General features: G+C 45.3%; 1 protein-coding gene across 24 annotated transcripts in view; it reads left to right on the top strand.

The window, feature by feature from the left end:
* DLG2 (discs large MAGUK scaffold protein 2) overlaps nt 1-13,849 on the top strand; it is an 834,734-nt gene that overhangs the window by 694,571 nt on the left and 126,314 nt on the right. For all 24 annotated transcript variants that reach the window (XM_033146043.1, XM_033146049.1, XM_033146050.1 and 21 more), the window contains one exon: nt 1,807-1,909. In XM_033146043.1, coding sequence (XP_033001934.1) covers nt 1,807-1,909 — 103 coding nt within the window. The remainder of the gene's footprint in view (nt 1-1,806; nt 1,910-13,849) is intronic.

The raw sequence follows: 13,849 nt of genomic DNA, 5'->3' as shown, positions 1-13,849 counted from the left end.
TCTAAAAACGCACTGATTCCCGGGTCGTCCACCGGCCGGATTGAGAAGGCAATTGGGCCGGATCCGGCCCCCAGGCCTTAGTTTGCCTACCCGTGGCATACTGGCTTTCATTCCACTCATGCAGAGTTTCCCTGCAAACTCCACCAGGTGGCAGCACAGGATTTGTATTAGTTTGGGTATTACAGCAGGTAATAAATTGGTTGAATGGAAATCTGAGCAGTAGCTGCATTTTCTGTTCAGCAATGGAAGTTGTTCTCATTGAGGATACTTGTACACATTGTCCTATTTATTCCGGGGGGTTATAAATACATCCCCAAACATTCTACTTTTGAGAAATTCATAGGAGTTAGATAACTAACTTGCCTCACTTCTATTTACTTATTTCTCACTTTGGCATCCCGCCTTTGCACCAAGAATCTCGGCACGGCATACACGATTCACCCCCTTTTCGTTTTATCGTCGCAACAACCCTGTGAAGTAGGCTAGCCTGAGAGGTGGTGGAGTGGCTTAAGGTCACCCAGGGAGCTTCGTGGCCAAGTGGCACTTTGAAACCCTGATCTTCTGGGTCCTGGTCCAGCACCTTGACCCCACAGCACCGCGCTGGCTCTCCCATGTACTCTTCTCGCTTGCTTACCATCTCCTGCCTCCGCTTGAAATCTCTGCTGCAAAAGTCGGCGTCTCAGACATGCAAAGGCTCCCCACTCCTACATGTAGCTCCTGGCCTGCCCTCTCTCTATTGTTAGACCATCTTAATTCCACCCCGACCTTTGTGGTTATCAACCCATGCTGCTCAGTTCTCTGTCTGCAACAACTCTCTGTTGTTTGTGATGGTGCTAAGACACGCATACACACCACTGCAAAGTTTGAGCGTTCCTCCTCCTACGCGGTTCCTCTTGCTTTGCCTCCCATGCCAGCCCCACGCACTGTTATAATACGTCCCGCGGGGGCAAGCGGTGAGACTGACCCCCAGGTAGGGACGAAGCATGCGTGCCCTCCTGGCTATTCGAGTCCAGGGGCACATTGATAATATGTGATTGCTCTCCAGCATGAAGAACAACACACACAAGCCAATTAGGCTAAACTACTTTATTGCAGATAAAATGCAGAGTATGCCTCTGCTTGCCAGCTCATTATTTCAGAGCTGTCCATAATAGCGTCCAGCATCTCTCGAGCCAGAACTGAAAGTAAAGTACAACAGTAAAAAAAAAAAAAACATCACGTGTGTGGGAAAGCTGGTGGGACCAGTGGCTTTCCCACAGGATGAAAACAGACACAATAGTCAAGTGAGCCTCGCTGCTGAGGCGTTCGCAGCTCGGCTTGTAATAATATCACAACACGCACATGCTCTCTCGCTCTCGCCCACCCTTCAGGCATGCCTAACCAAAGGAAAAACCCCACAAACAAACCAACAAACTTCTTTCCTCACCAAATTGTAATTTGCTGCCATTCCCGCCGCGTAATTCTGTGGACGTTTCAGGCCTTGCTCCAGCTGGCCTGGATTTTAGGCAGCCTGTGCAACTTCAACAACAACAACAACAACAACAACAACAACAAAGAATTGGCACCATACCTTTCCTGGCTCTCAAGAGGTGCAAAAAGACCTTTTGTTTCTTGAATGTAGGATATAAAACCTCACTCGAGAGGCCTCGAAGTGGCTTTCTATTCTAAGAGGGAGGGAGGGATGAGAGAATCTGTCTGCTTCTGCCCCCCGTCGCTTTCACGTGTTTTCAGTCCATAATCCCATTTCTTCTTGTCTGAACTATGGAACGTACTTGTGTTTCTTTGCTTCTCCTCTTCCCCTTGCAGGTGAATGGGATCGATCTCCGTGGTGCTACTCATGAGCAGGCTGCTGCAGCGCTCAAAGGTGCAGGCCAGACTGTGACCATTATAGCACAATACCAGCCAGAAGGTAGGCTTGCCAAATGTCAAGAGATGCTAGAAATAAGTCTTTAACAATGGAAAACACCGTCCTTCAAAGTGGGATCTGTTGTGCAGGAACGTTTTGAGTTGTATCCAATTCAAAGTTCAACTCAAGAGTGGAGCCATGGACACAAACGGGCCTGTGTTAGACAAGCCTATTATTTCCAGTGTGTCTACTCTTGAGTAGGACTAACATTGGTCCAGCCTTTTGTTGAATAGCAAATATAAATTAATGCGAGCTTCAAAAAGTTCCTCCCCAAAAATGACAGCTCTCACTTGTTTTCATTCTGCTATATATTTGGCTTTCATCAGAAGTTTCATGGGCACAATTATGAGCCACATGGAGTGGCTCTGTGTCTCTCTGGCCCCTATTTTCCATCGGGTTGGAAATGGCTTTTCCCTTTTTGTGTTCCCTTGGTAGATTATCTCCCTCTGTGTTTTGTTGCTTATGCTTGTGGGTACCAATTGTTACAAGGTATTGGCTGGGAACAGGAATAAATGAAGTGCTAGATAACTGTAGCAAAGAGATCCTTTCCATCTTCATGCTAAAAAGAGAAATTAGAAGTGGCCAACGCTAGAAGGATATTCTCAAGATCAGTGCTTATACACATCCTCCGCCTATTTCGTCATTTGGTTAGATGTGTGGCTACATGAACTGGGCAGTACAGAGCCACAGCTGTTTTCCATGTTTGTACTGCGTGATCCGCACTCGTGTTTCTTCATGTGATGATGGGCCAATAGCTTTGATCACACAGATATACTTTAGAACTGCTAGGTTGGCAGAAGCTGGGACGGAGCAACGGGAGCTCACCCCTTTGCGCAGATTCGAACTGCTGACCTTCTGATCAGCAAGCCCAAGAAGAGCCTCAGTGGTGTAGACCACAGTGCCACCCGCATCCTGATAAACGACGGCTCCCTCAACCTGAAAAGCGAGATGAGCGCAACACCCACTAGTTGCCTTTGACTGGACTTAACTGTCCAGGGGTCTTTAATCTTTACCCCACAGAGAAAATTAGGATGGGTGCTTGCATTTGCCAGCACTTAGAAAGAAATGAACATTATTGTGTAATGGCTGTCTTCTCTCCCATTCATACAAGTGAGAAGCTCCCATTCATACAAGTGAGGGCCTTCATTTCATCAGGGAAGCTAAATCCAGAGTAGCTCCACATCTGCAGATTGGTAGCAGTACGGAGAGTCCTAGTCTTGCAAGTTGCGGAGCGCAGTTTTGATGCTTCTGACGTGTTAAATGATGTTGATGAAATGACAACAGAGCAGTCTTCCCCATGTTTATGATACCCACAGGGCTCCCCCCCCCCCGAAGTAGCCTTGCATGGACACTTCCTCTCCAAACTAACCTTGAATGAAAAGGGGTATCGCAAGCATATTGCACCACTTGCAGGTGGGGAATTTTTACTTTCACACCACTGCCTGTGGCTGTAAACAGAGCACCTCTTGTTGCCGGGCATTTCCCCTTGAATTCTCCACTAGCAACAGCAAGCAAGCACCAATAGGACCTCCATCACCCTTATGGAGACCACGGTGCCGCTGTTGTCATCAAGGATAGTGCCCCTTCAAGTATTGGAAACCACACCACCCCAGTTTTGAAGTGCAAGTTCTGTAGTGAACCAGCACAAATTCTAAAGTGCCCAAGAGTTGGAATTACCAACCCACAAAGAACCGTGCCTGCTCAAGATGTGGCTCTTTATTGGAAGGCAGCAAGACCAGATCACTGACTCAAACAGAGACATCAAAGGCAATCTCATTGGTGGGCAAGTCATTTTGTTTCATTATTTGTACTGGGAATGAGTGCCTCATGCATTCATATCCCATGTGGAATTTCTGGCTGTCCAGACTACAACTCCTGACAACTGGTCATGCTGCACTACATGGATTGAGAGGTAATGAGATATTTGTCTTGAATGCAGCAAATTTTGTTCCCAAGGAACCTGGTAGACTAAAATTGCAAACTATATTTTGATTCTTTTGTGTCTCAGATTGCCATAATTGTATGTCTCCAATAAAGGTTGGTGTAAAGCATGGGTGGTGCTGTGGGTTAAACCACAGAGCCTAGGGCTTGCTGATCAGAAGGTCGGTGGTTCAAATCCCCATGACAGGGTGAGCTCCTGTTGCTCGGACCCAGCTCCTGCCCACCTAGCAGTTCAAAAGCACATCAAAGTGCAAGTAGATAAATAGGTACCACTCCGGCGGGAAGGTAAATGGCGTTTCCGTGCGCTGCTCTGGTTCGCCAGAAGCAGCTTTGTCATGCTGGCCATATGACCCGGAAGCTGTACGCTGGATCCCTCAGCCAGTAACACGAGATGAGCACTGCAACCCCAGAGTCGGAAACGACTTGACCTAATGGTCAGGGGTCCCTTTACCTTTAACTTCCTTCTACTTAATGTTTGGGTCAGTACAAACATTGCATTAGACAGAGTTTGTGTTATGGGCAGGGCTACTTATTTTTTGTGCATTGAAGTGGGACACACACACACACACACACGTACTGCAGCTTAATGCCCCAAACGACTTGCTGCTCACACTTCAGAACATGTTAATTTGCATAGTGTGCCGCATTCTAGGCTAATGTCTGCCAGTTTAGATTATTAACTGTTTTGATTTTTCATAGCTAGCATTTAATGTTTTATAAGTTGTTATATTGTACAAGTTGATGTATTTGTCAATGTGCTATTTGCCTTTTTAAATATTTACAGTGGCCTTCATTTGGTCATATTGGGCTCTTTCTATTTATAGTTTTTATGTCAAATATGATTTGTTGCATATGTGCAAATGGTTCACACACAAGTTTTAATGGCCTCTGACAAAACAAGAATAACTTTTAATGCGCTAAATAGACAAAGATTTATTGCTTTATTCCAGTGGAGTCTAACAAGCATATATCAAGAAAATTGCACAGATAAAAAGCTCAATGGACGTGTCAATACTGAAAAACTACAATGCAGTAGTTTGTTTATGCTCTATTTCTAGTGCAACATACAAGGACTAGCAAGGATCAGCCCATGCAATTCTGGAGGGGGGAAGTCAGGTCATTGTCTGGAACCAGCAGGCAAAGAAGAGGACAGTGATAGGCAGATACAGCATCTACTAAAAGGCCATGAGACGGTATTAAGGAAGAGCAGTTCTTTCAGGACCCTGGACAGGTCCTAGGAAAAAGACAATTTGCTCAGACCTGCTGTGGGCCCTTTCTTAGTTCCTGGCCTCATCTACCTCTTCCGGGCCCTGCCTCCTTGGTGGAGAATGAAAATCCCTGAAAGGAAAGCTCTCTGGCAAGAGCCTGGCACTTTGTTATTTGTTGTCTTGTATGCTACCTGCAGTGGTAGACAAGTTAAGTATGTGAGGGCCTTGGGTGAAAGGGTGCTGGTCACTGCAGATCCAAGTGATCGCCCGCAGATCGGGTCATGGTAAAGAGCTCATGAAACATCATGGCTAAGAGACCCTGCTATGAATTGGGAAATCTCTGTTTTGCCTCTTCTATGGCTCCTCTAGATGACTTTAGGCAAGCCCTCGATCTCAGCCTCAGTGGCTACAGTGTGGGAATAGTAACACTGAACTGTAATTACTCTGATTGCTCTAAGGACTGAAAGTTAATGTATGTGACTCATTCTTTATGTTCTAAAGCGCTATATAAATGCTTTTTCAACATTTTAAAAAATGTGTGTCAATTTGGGTGGGGGGTTAGACTTAAAAAGAAAGGTACACAGTGATAAAACTATCACCTTATAAAAATCACTGTGCCATGCATGCTGTGACTTAAAAGGAGGTGAAACAAATCTACAAAATTCAACATTTATGAATCCACACTACATGGAATGAATGATTATTTTTTTTACACGCTGCTTTGAATACTAACATGCAGTTATCCAATACCTGTTGTTAAACTGTGCGCATATGACAGTGCGATGGCAATGCATATACAGTGGTCCCTCGACTTACAAAAAGAATGTGTTCCGAAAGAGCTTTCGAAAGTCGAAATATTCATAAGTCGAAGATTGCCATCTAGCGTCGGAAAAAAAACATTGCCAGTCGAAAAAACCGCATTAAAATCTTCGTAAGTAGAGGTATCGTGGCACCGTTTTCCCATCATAACTCGGAAATTTCGGAAGCGGCGGCCATTTTTTTAGCTCCGGGACCCGTTCACAGCTCGAAAATTACGTAAGTCAAGTTGCTCGCAAGGCGAGGTACAACTGTAGTTATTTGCACATTTGTGCATGGATAGGCAAAGAAAATATATTTTTCAATGCATGGGTAAGACCAGCGAAGATAATACTGAACCCATAGAAAAATTGGGTGTCCAGGCTGGTTGGGCATGAAGGAAGAGCAACGGAGATATGCAAAAAAAAAAAATTATTCAGGAGAGATAAGGCAGATATTGGGGAGAGGGAGGTAGAACTGCTTCCTCTCCATACTGGAAATAAACCTGCTGCTGCCCCATAAGAAGCTAGAATATCTCCCAGACAAGTTAATGGGATTAGAAGGTGTATTTCCCATATGACAGTCCATATGACACTGCATCTCTGCAGTGGTCCCAGCAAAGCAACACTTCCCAGGGTGGGGAAGCACATTCAATCAAGTTTCAACAACTATAAATCTTCCAAGTCAGCCAATTAGCACCCTGTTTCAACAGTGCCTGTGAATGAAAGGAGTTCATTAAATTCCATATCCAATATCCAGGGAGAGCAATTGTCAGAGGCAGTGGTTAGACTTAGAAATTTTGCATTTGTCATTATCATTCATTTAGTCACCTGGGGGTGGGGGGGAGGGTTCTCACATGCACAGTTCCTGTTTTGCTTTCCCTTTGTCATGGCTGCAGCATTGAGATAGCAGCTGTGTCTACTGAATAAACATCAGAGGATTTGCATGGGAGGGTCATCTTGAAGGCAGCACTATAGCTACAAATAAAACTGACCAACTTTGGGGGGTATCAGGGATGGCAAAGAGTGATGCGGTTTTAAAGAACTGGGAAGTAGCTAACTCAAATCTATAGTTTCCGTTTTGTATGTCTCTTTCAAACTCATTCACAGGCCTTGTGAATAGTTGTCCTTCATGCAGCCAAAATCATTTGCTGTCTTCACTTAATATTCTTTCGGTGTGTGAATTCTGTGCTTGGGATGAAATTGCATCACTCTGCTTCAGCTTTGCCATTCTGCTCCCTGTCCGCATTGCATTTGGGCTTGGATAGGTGAAGTCACTAAATCTGAGTCGGTGGAATGTTCATTAACACTCCCTGCTGGGCAGAAAGCAAAGAATGCTTGCAGTCTAGTTTGGTGAGGGGACAGAAAGCTGTCAGTGTGCCTGGGATTGAAACTCGACACAGGTCTGAGAAACAAGGGCAGTTTTCTGAGGAATGTGGGGAGGCCCTCAGAGGCAAAAGAATTAGAGGCGTAGGCAGTTCAGAGGCAAACAGCAACAACAACTCAACAACATAATTTGGGTGTGTCACAGTATAAACATTTCTTAAAATTTCTTGCTGAGTGCCTGCACAAATGAGGAGCTGTCAGCCGCAGAACAACCCAATGCATTGTGGGAGAGGTGGAATATATCAGATGTCCAATATCAATGGGGGCAATATTCAGAGAGATACTGGGCGTCACAAGTGAGGAGAGTGCTGTTCTCAGATCCTGGTTGTGGGATTTCCATAAGCATCTGATTGGCCACTGTGTGTACAGAATGTTGGGTGAGTTATGTCTTGGCAGCGTTCTTCTCATGTTCATATGAACAGGCTCAGTTAAAAAGTGACATTTAGAAATATATACAGGCTATGCAAAAATTGCAGATATGCGACTGAATTCCACAGAGGCTTCTGCTTGGGTCTGTTCAGAGCTCTGGGCATGTAGTATATGCTCTGGTTATAGTTCCTCCTGAGTGATACACGGGTCTCATTCATGCTTCCGTTTGGTCTGTGACTTCTTGGCGTGAGTCTGAGCAGTTTTCCTTTTTTTACTGCCACTTCCCCCAGCGAAACCTGTGCTTTACTGCTGAATCGGAGCAAACAGCAATCGGGTTTTCTATGAGTGGGCATTTGTTCTGATTCAGCAGTAAATGGCTCCGGACCACAATACCTCAAGGACCGCCTCTTCCCATATGAACCTACCCAGACCCTGAGATCATCTTCTAAGGCCACCCTTCGTGTGCCGCCTCCTCGAGTGGTCAGGAGGGTGGCAACACGAGAACGGGCCTTCTCTGCAGTGGCTCCCCTTCTGTGGAATGATCTCCCCAGGGAAGTTCGCTTGGCGCCTTCATTATACACCTTTAGGCACCATGCAAAAATGTTTCTTTTTAACCAGGCCTTTGGTTGACCTGATCAACATCCCATACCCTTTTAAAATGTGGCAATTTTTTGGGGGGGTGTAATATTGGGTTCTTGCTTTCATTTTTTTATATATACTGTGATCTTTTAATGTGAATCGCCCTGAGACCAAACAAAACCCTGTTGGACGTATGTCTAGAAGTCAGAGACCAAACAGAAGAAAACATGGGACCAAGGGAAGTGTGGATGAACCTTCAGAGACTAAAAGCCTGATGTTTCCAGATGTTCACTGCATCTATTGGACTGAACTCTAACTTGGACTCATCATTGTCTCTGCACCTGATGGAGATTCTGGCGGGTGACTATTTGGAGTGCATCATATCTATCAGCTCTGCAGACTTCTTGAGATAGGCATCTTCCAGTGTTGTGGTCTGAGGGTGTGTCTCAGTGTTCATTGACTCCCCATAGTCCCTCTAGATGTTGGATCTGGCAATGGGGGCCTTTTCTCTTCTCCAGTGTAGAGCTCTTGCTTGGTTCCAGATATGGGCTGGTCCTAACAAGGAGATGGTAGGACATGAAGAAGTGTGACTTCAAGAAGTGTGACTAGCCCAAGGTCACCCAGCAGCTGCATGTGGAGGAGCGGAGACGTGAACCCGGTTCACCAGATTACTAGTCTACCGCTCTTAACCACTACACCACACTGGGCTGAGAACACATGACATTAGGAAATCAAAGTTCTGTTAATTTTCTACATTAAGTATCCATTTATATCATTAATTCAGATTTCTGTTCTCTCCTGAAAGCCAGCTCATGATTTTAGCTGCTAACTGTAAGATGTTTCAAGTGTTTTAGTGACTTGTTGTGATTATTTTTTGGAGGTTGATGGTCAGGATCCACTATTCAATTTGCATTCTTTGGATACTGGAGCACAGCATTCCCCCCTTTTTATTTGGTAGACTGATCTGAATTGTAACCCTTGAGTTCTACCGCTAGGTGGTGTCATATTTCTATTGGTTGCAGCTTATTGAAGGTAATTAATACTATGTTTCTTATCGTTATAATCATCTCCATTTCTAAACCATTCTTCCTCAAGATCCCAAGGTAGCTTGCAGCATATACAATAAAACAATAAAAATCAATATAACGGCATTCAAAGGATAATGTTTAAAACCAAACCATATCAGTAAAGCAGATTGACCTTTTCAATTACAGCTGTCCTGGCTGAATCACTTTCCCAAAAGCCTGAGTGAAGAGGTGTGTTCTTAACGGGTGCCAAAAACCACAACAGAATGCAAACCCAGTTTTTTTCACCTGTTCTTTCACTAACCAACTCTGACCAAGGAGGTATCAATTGCTCCTTTTCTTCTCCCTACTCCTTATGAGCTCATGATGCGAAATCCCACAGTGGGGAGTACCACTTACATGGCAATTACATTTGTCTCTTGGGACTGATGTTCTCTGAGGACCTGATACAGAGTTGTCACCATCTGGAGGTGTCTGCCTTGTGCTCTGGCTTCTGACCAGCTGAGGACGTCCAGTAATGCGCACAGAACAGGGGCAAAAGCAAGGAGGTAGAAGCAGCCATGACGTAGTGTTGTCCATATTGGAAGCCATCTCTGTCCATTCTACAACCCTCGGTCATAGACCACATGGGGAACACATGTACAGATTGAGGCGCTTCTAAGTGATCCTGCAGTAAATCACATCATTTTTGTTTTAAGCCTCTGAAAACTGTCCAGCTATGACACATGGTGTGGGGTTATATAACTAGAACGCCAAGCAGTCGGGCTTCAGAACTTTCTCTTCTGTAACACCGACACCGTTTCCAGTGCAAGCCTAGCTGACACGGACCGTGATGAGGAGGGCTGCACTGAGGAGGAATGGTGGGAGCCATCCCCGCCCCCTGACACTGAATCTTCCCAGGAGCAGGAGGACAGTATAGATTTGGAACAGTGGTTTGCAGAGGGGCATAGTTCAGAAGGCAGAAGCTGGGAAATACTGGATGGGGAACAGCTAGGAGAAGAAACCCTGGAAGAGATAGGGTTAACAGATTCAAAGTCGCTTGACAGCATTCCTCCACTGCCCTCCCCAAACTCAAGAACTCAGAAAGTCTCAGAACAGAAAGTGCAGAAGGTATAAGCTCAGATTACAAGACGTAGGAGTGACGTAGATTAATAGGGATGGAGGGGGCATAAGCCTTAATTGGGAGCACCACCATTTCTAGGGAGACGTGTTCTTTTGTCTCTTACTGTGATTATTAAAGAATCTAACTGGTAAGACGTTCCTTTCATTTGATCTTCTTATTTACTACCACGAGGGAGGAAGCTGATTCCCTGAAGCATGACACTAGCTAACTTATACTCTCTGCCTCTTGGCTACAGTGCTAGACCTGCTCGAGCATTGTGTCAGCTGATCACAAGAACCAATCTCTGCCCGTGGTGCCCATTTAAGCCCTGGCATCAGAGCTAGGTGAGCAGCCACCTCTGATTCAACAAAGCTACCTAAATTCTTGCCGTTCCCCCCCAGACACTCTTGGATCATGGCCATTGCCTGTATTGGGCCATGCACTTTGGAGGGGGCTGTTTTTTATTGCCAGACATCCCACTCGGGTCTCAGAACTCAAAGGCCTTGAGCCTGACTTTTGGCGAGGGGACTCCTTCGCAGGGCATTGATAGTATGGGGAAGGATCACGTCACTGAGCTAAGATGGGGACCCTTTTTTCTTTTGGAGTCTGCATGCTGGTGGTGGAAGAGGCCACAGCCAGCGCCGGGTGGGGCTGGAGACCAATGTAAGAGGGTCCCTCTAGCCCATTATTGTCTACAATGACTGACAAAGGTGCTCCAGGCTTTCAGACATGATCCTCTCCAAACCCTACTTGGACATTCCAAGGGGTGAACCTGGGACCTTCTTCATTCAAAGCAGATGCTCGGCCACTGAGCTACGGTCCTTCCTCTTAATAGGTCATAGAGACAATATGCCCCCTTTTTTCTCTTCCTGCCACCCCTTCTCTCCATTTTTCTCTCCCTGCTGCCCACCTGAATTTGGACTGAAGGCCACATGAAATTAGCCCAAGGGCCGCATGCAGCTCTCTGATTGCAGACCCCCCCCACCCCCATCATAGAGGGGGAAAGCTAGATTTAGTTATGCAAATCTTTTCTTGGCTCGTGATAGGGAAGAGATGGGCATTGCTGTGGGTTTGGCGAAACTGAGTTCATGGTTCTCATTGCATCCATTTTTTCTACTCTAGCCTAAATCCTATTAGACTCATTATTTCCCAGACACTTCTTCTGCCTCAAAATTCCCATTAATTTTCAACATGGAAAACATGAAATTCTGCCCACCTGCTACCCGGAGAAATTAATTTCCCCATGCTAGCTAATGGGGGATGGTTTGTCAAATGTCATCATTGGCTGTCAGAAAGAAAGAACAGTTCCCCGTGTTTTTCCTTTGCCCCACCCATCCAGTCCCTGCCCCCAGTTAATTTTCAAAAGGGTGCAGTATGGAAATCCGTTGGGCAGTAAATGTGTGGGGTGCCCTAGAGCTTCCCAGAGGCAAGTTTGTAGAAATGCCTGAGGCATCAGAACAGTGCCAAAGATAAGCATGATTTTCTGTGAGCTGAATTTTAAAAGAGTGAAAAGAGAGGTGGCTTGAATGACACTCTTTTCTTGCATTTTGAGGCTTTTAGAGAAACATTTCCCATCTAAATCACTGTTTCCCAATCTTGGGTCTCCGGCTGTTTTGGGGGACTACAACTCCCATCATCCCTAGCTAGCAAGTCAGGGATAATGGGAACTGTAGTACCAAAAAAACAGCTGGAGACCCAAGTTTGAGAAGCGCTGATCTTAATCAAATCCCTTCATGGTGAAGGTTTTGAGTATGTGTTCTTTTTGTAAACGGCTTTGAGTTTTGATACAGTATTTGACTTTCCAGTCAAGCAGTATATAAATTTTACGAAAATAAAATTTTATGATTGTGGGGATAGCCAGCAGATGGGACGACCAGTAATCCCGGAGTTCCTGCTCCCACTGCGTCGTGAAAGGGTCTGCTGGCTGTGATCTGAAGGTAGCTGTCGTGAGTTCTGAAGATTACTGAAGGTTTCCGAAGGTTTTCTGCAGGTATCTGAAGGTTCGGGAGATTCCGGAGGTCTCCGGATAGAAAGATAGGCTAAGCTAGGTAGCGGCCAAAACTTAGAAGGCCAAATAAAAGCTTTTTAAATAAAAGAAATAAAAACTAAGAGACTGCAGTCAATGGTGAAGAAGCTCTCAACTGCTCTGTGCAGCTGGTTTTACTTTCGGTTTCTCTCTGGCTTGTCTCGCGCGTTCTCCACACACGCTACAGAGAGCGGAGGCTATTTATTAAGAAATCAAACATCGTCACAACATTTACAAGAACCAATCACAACCTTGTCTCTAAGCTAGTTTCTGGGCGGGAAACTATCAACTGACCGTTACATTGGCTAAATTGGCGCGCTTCGCCCAAACACGGAGGGATCCATGCAGCAAACTCCCTGCTGGATCCTTTGCCCTTCCTTCCTAGCGTGGAAGGTTTACCTTAAAGTAAACATAAGCAAACAGGTGCAGGGGCACCTTAAAAACGTATTCCACATATGATTATTCTTATTGTATGGTTAGAAATGCTAATGATTAAGTGGTATTGATTGATTGATTGATTGATTGATCGCATTTCTATCCCGTCTTTTTCCTCCTAAGAGCTCAAGGTGCCTTAAATTGTTTTCCTCCTCCCCTTTTTATTCTCACAGCAGGTAGGTTAAGCAGTGACTGACCCAGGCTCGCCCAGTGAGCTTCATGGACAAATAGAGGGTTTGAACCCTTGTTTCCCAGGTCTTAGTCCAACATGCTAACCACTGCGCCACACTGGCTCTCATATATGAATGCCAGTGAACTCCCATCAAACCCCAGCTAGTATAGCCAGTGGTTGGGAATTATAAGGGTTGTAGTCTAACAGCAACAGTTCCTTTTGGGAGCCGTCAGCCTAGCATTGCTTACTCTTACTACCCTTTAAAAATAGAAAAAGAAAGAAAGAGCTGAACTACATTTCGCTGACCCTGGCAAGATCCAGTCCTTTTGATGATCAGATGCTCCAAGATGCTGTGAAGGTGCTGTCTCGTTTGACAGCTCCAGCTACTGTTGAGTGACAGATGCTAGAATTATCTGTCAGAGAAAGCCTGGGGATTCATTCCCAGCCATCTGGATGCCGAGGGATGCTCTGAATTAGAGGGGGGGGGGAATGTTACTTGATCATTTGCTTTGCTTTTTGGAGTGGAATGAGACTTTAATTTCCCAAGTGGAAATACCCTGAGAATAGGGTTTCTTCTTCAAAATGACAAAATTCACCTCTTTTGCTGTGCTTAAATCTCCATGTGGTCTTCCACGAACACTAAGACTGCTTGGCTCATTCCGTTTCTCTTACATACACTGATAAAGGAAAGCACCCATGTTTGCTACAATTGAGAAGAAAGTTCTTTCAGGAACATTTTTGGTTCAAATCTTGGGTTCCAGCAGAAAGGGGAGTTTGAGACAACAACTTATTGATTTGCAGGAGTAGCTGCTGCCTAACTGTTCCTTGCGTTTTCTCCTGCTGTCTGATGCTTTTCCCCCAGTGCTTCTAACACAAGAGATGGCAAGAGCAACAGCAGGAAGCATT

This window comes from Lacerta agilis, chromosome 4 (genome assembly GCF_009819535.1).
Source record: "Lacerta agilis isolate rLacAgi1 chromosome 4, rLacAgi1.pri, whole genome shotgun sequence".
Lineage (NCBI taxonomy): Eukaryota > Metazoa > Chordata > Lepidosauria > Squamata > Lacertidae > Lacerta > Lacerta agilis.
This window is presented reverse-complemented; position numbering and strand designations above follow the sequence as displayed.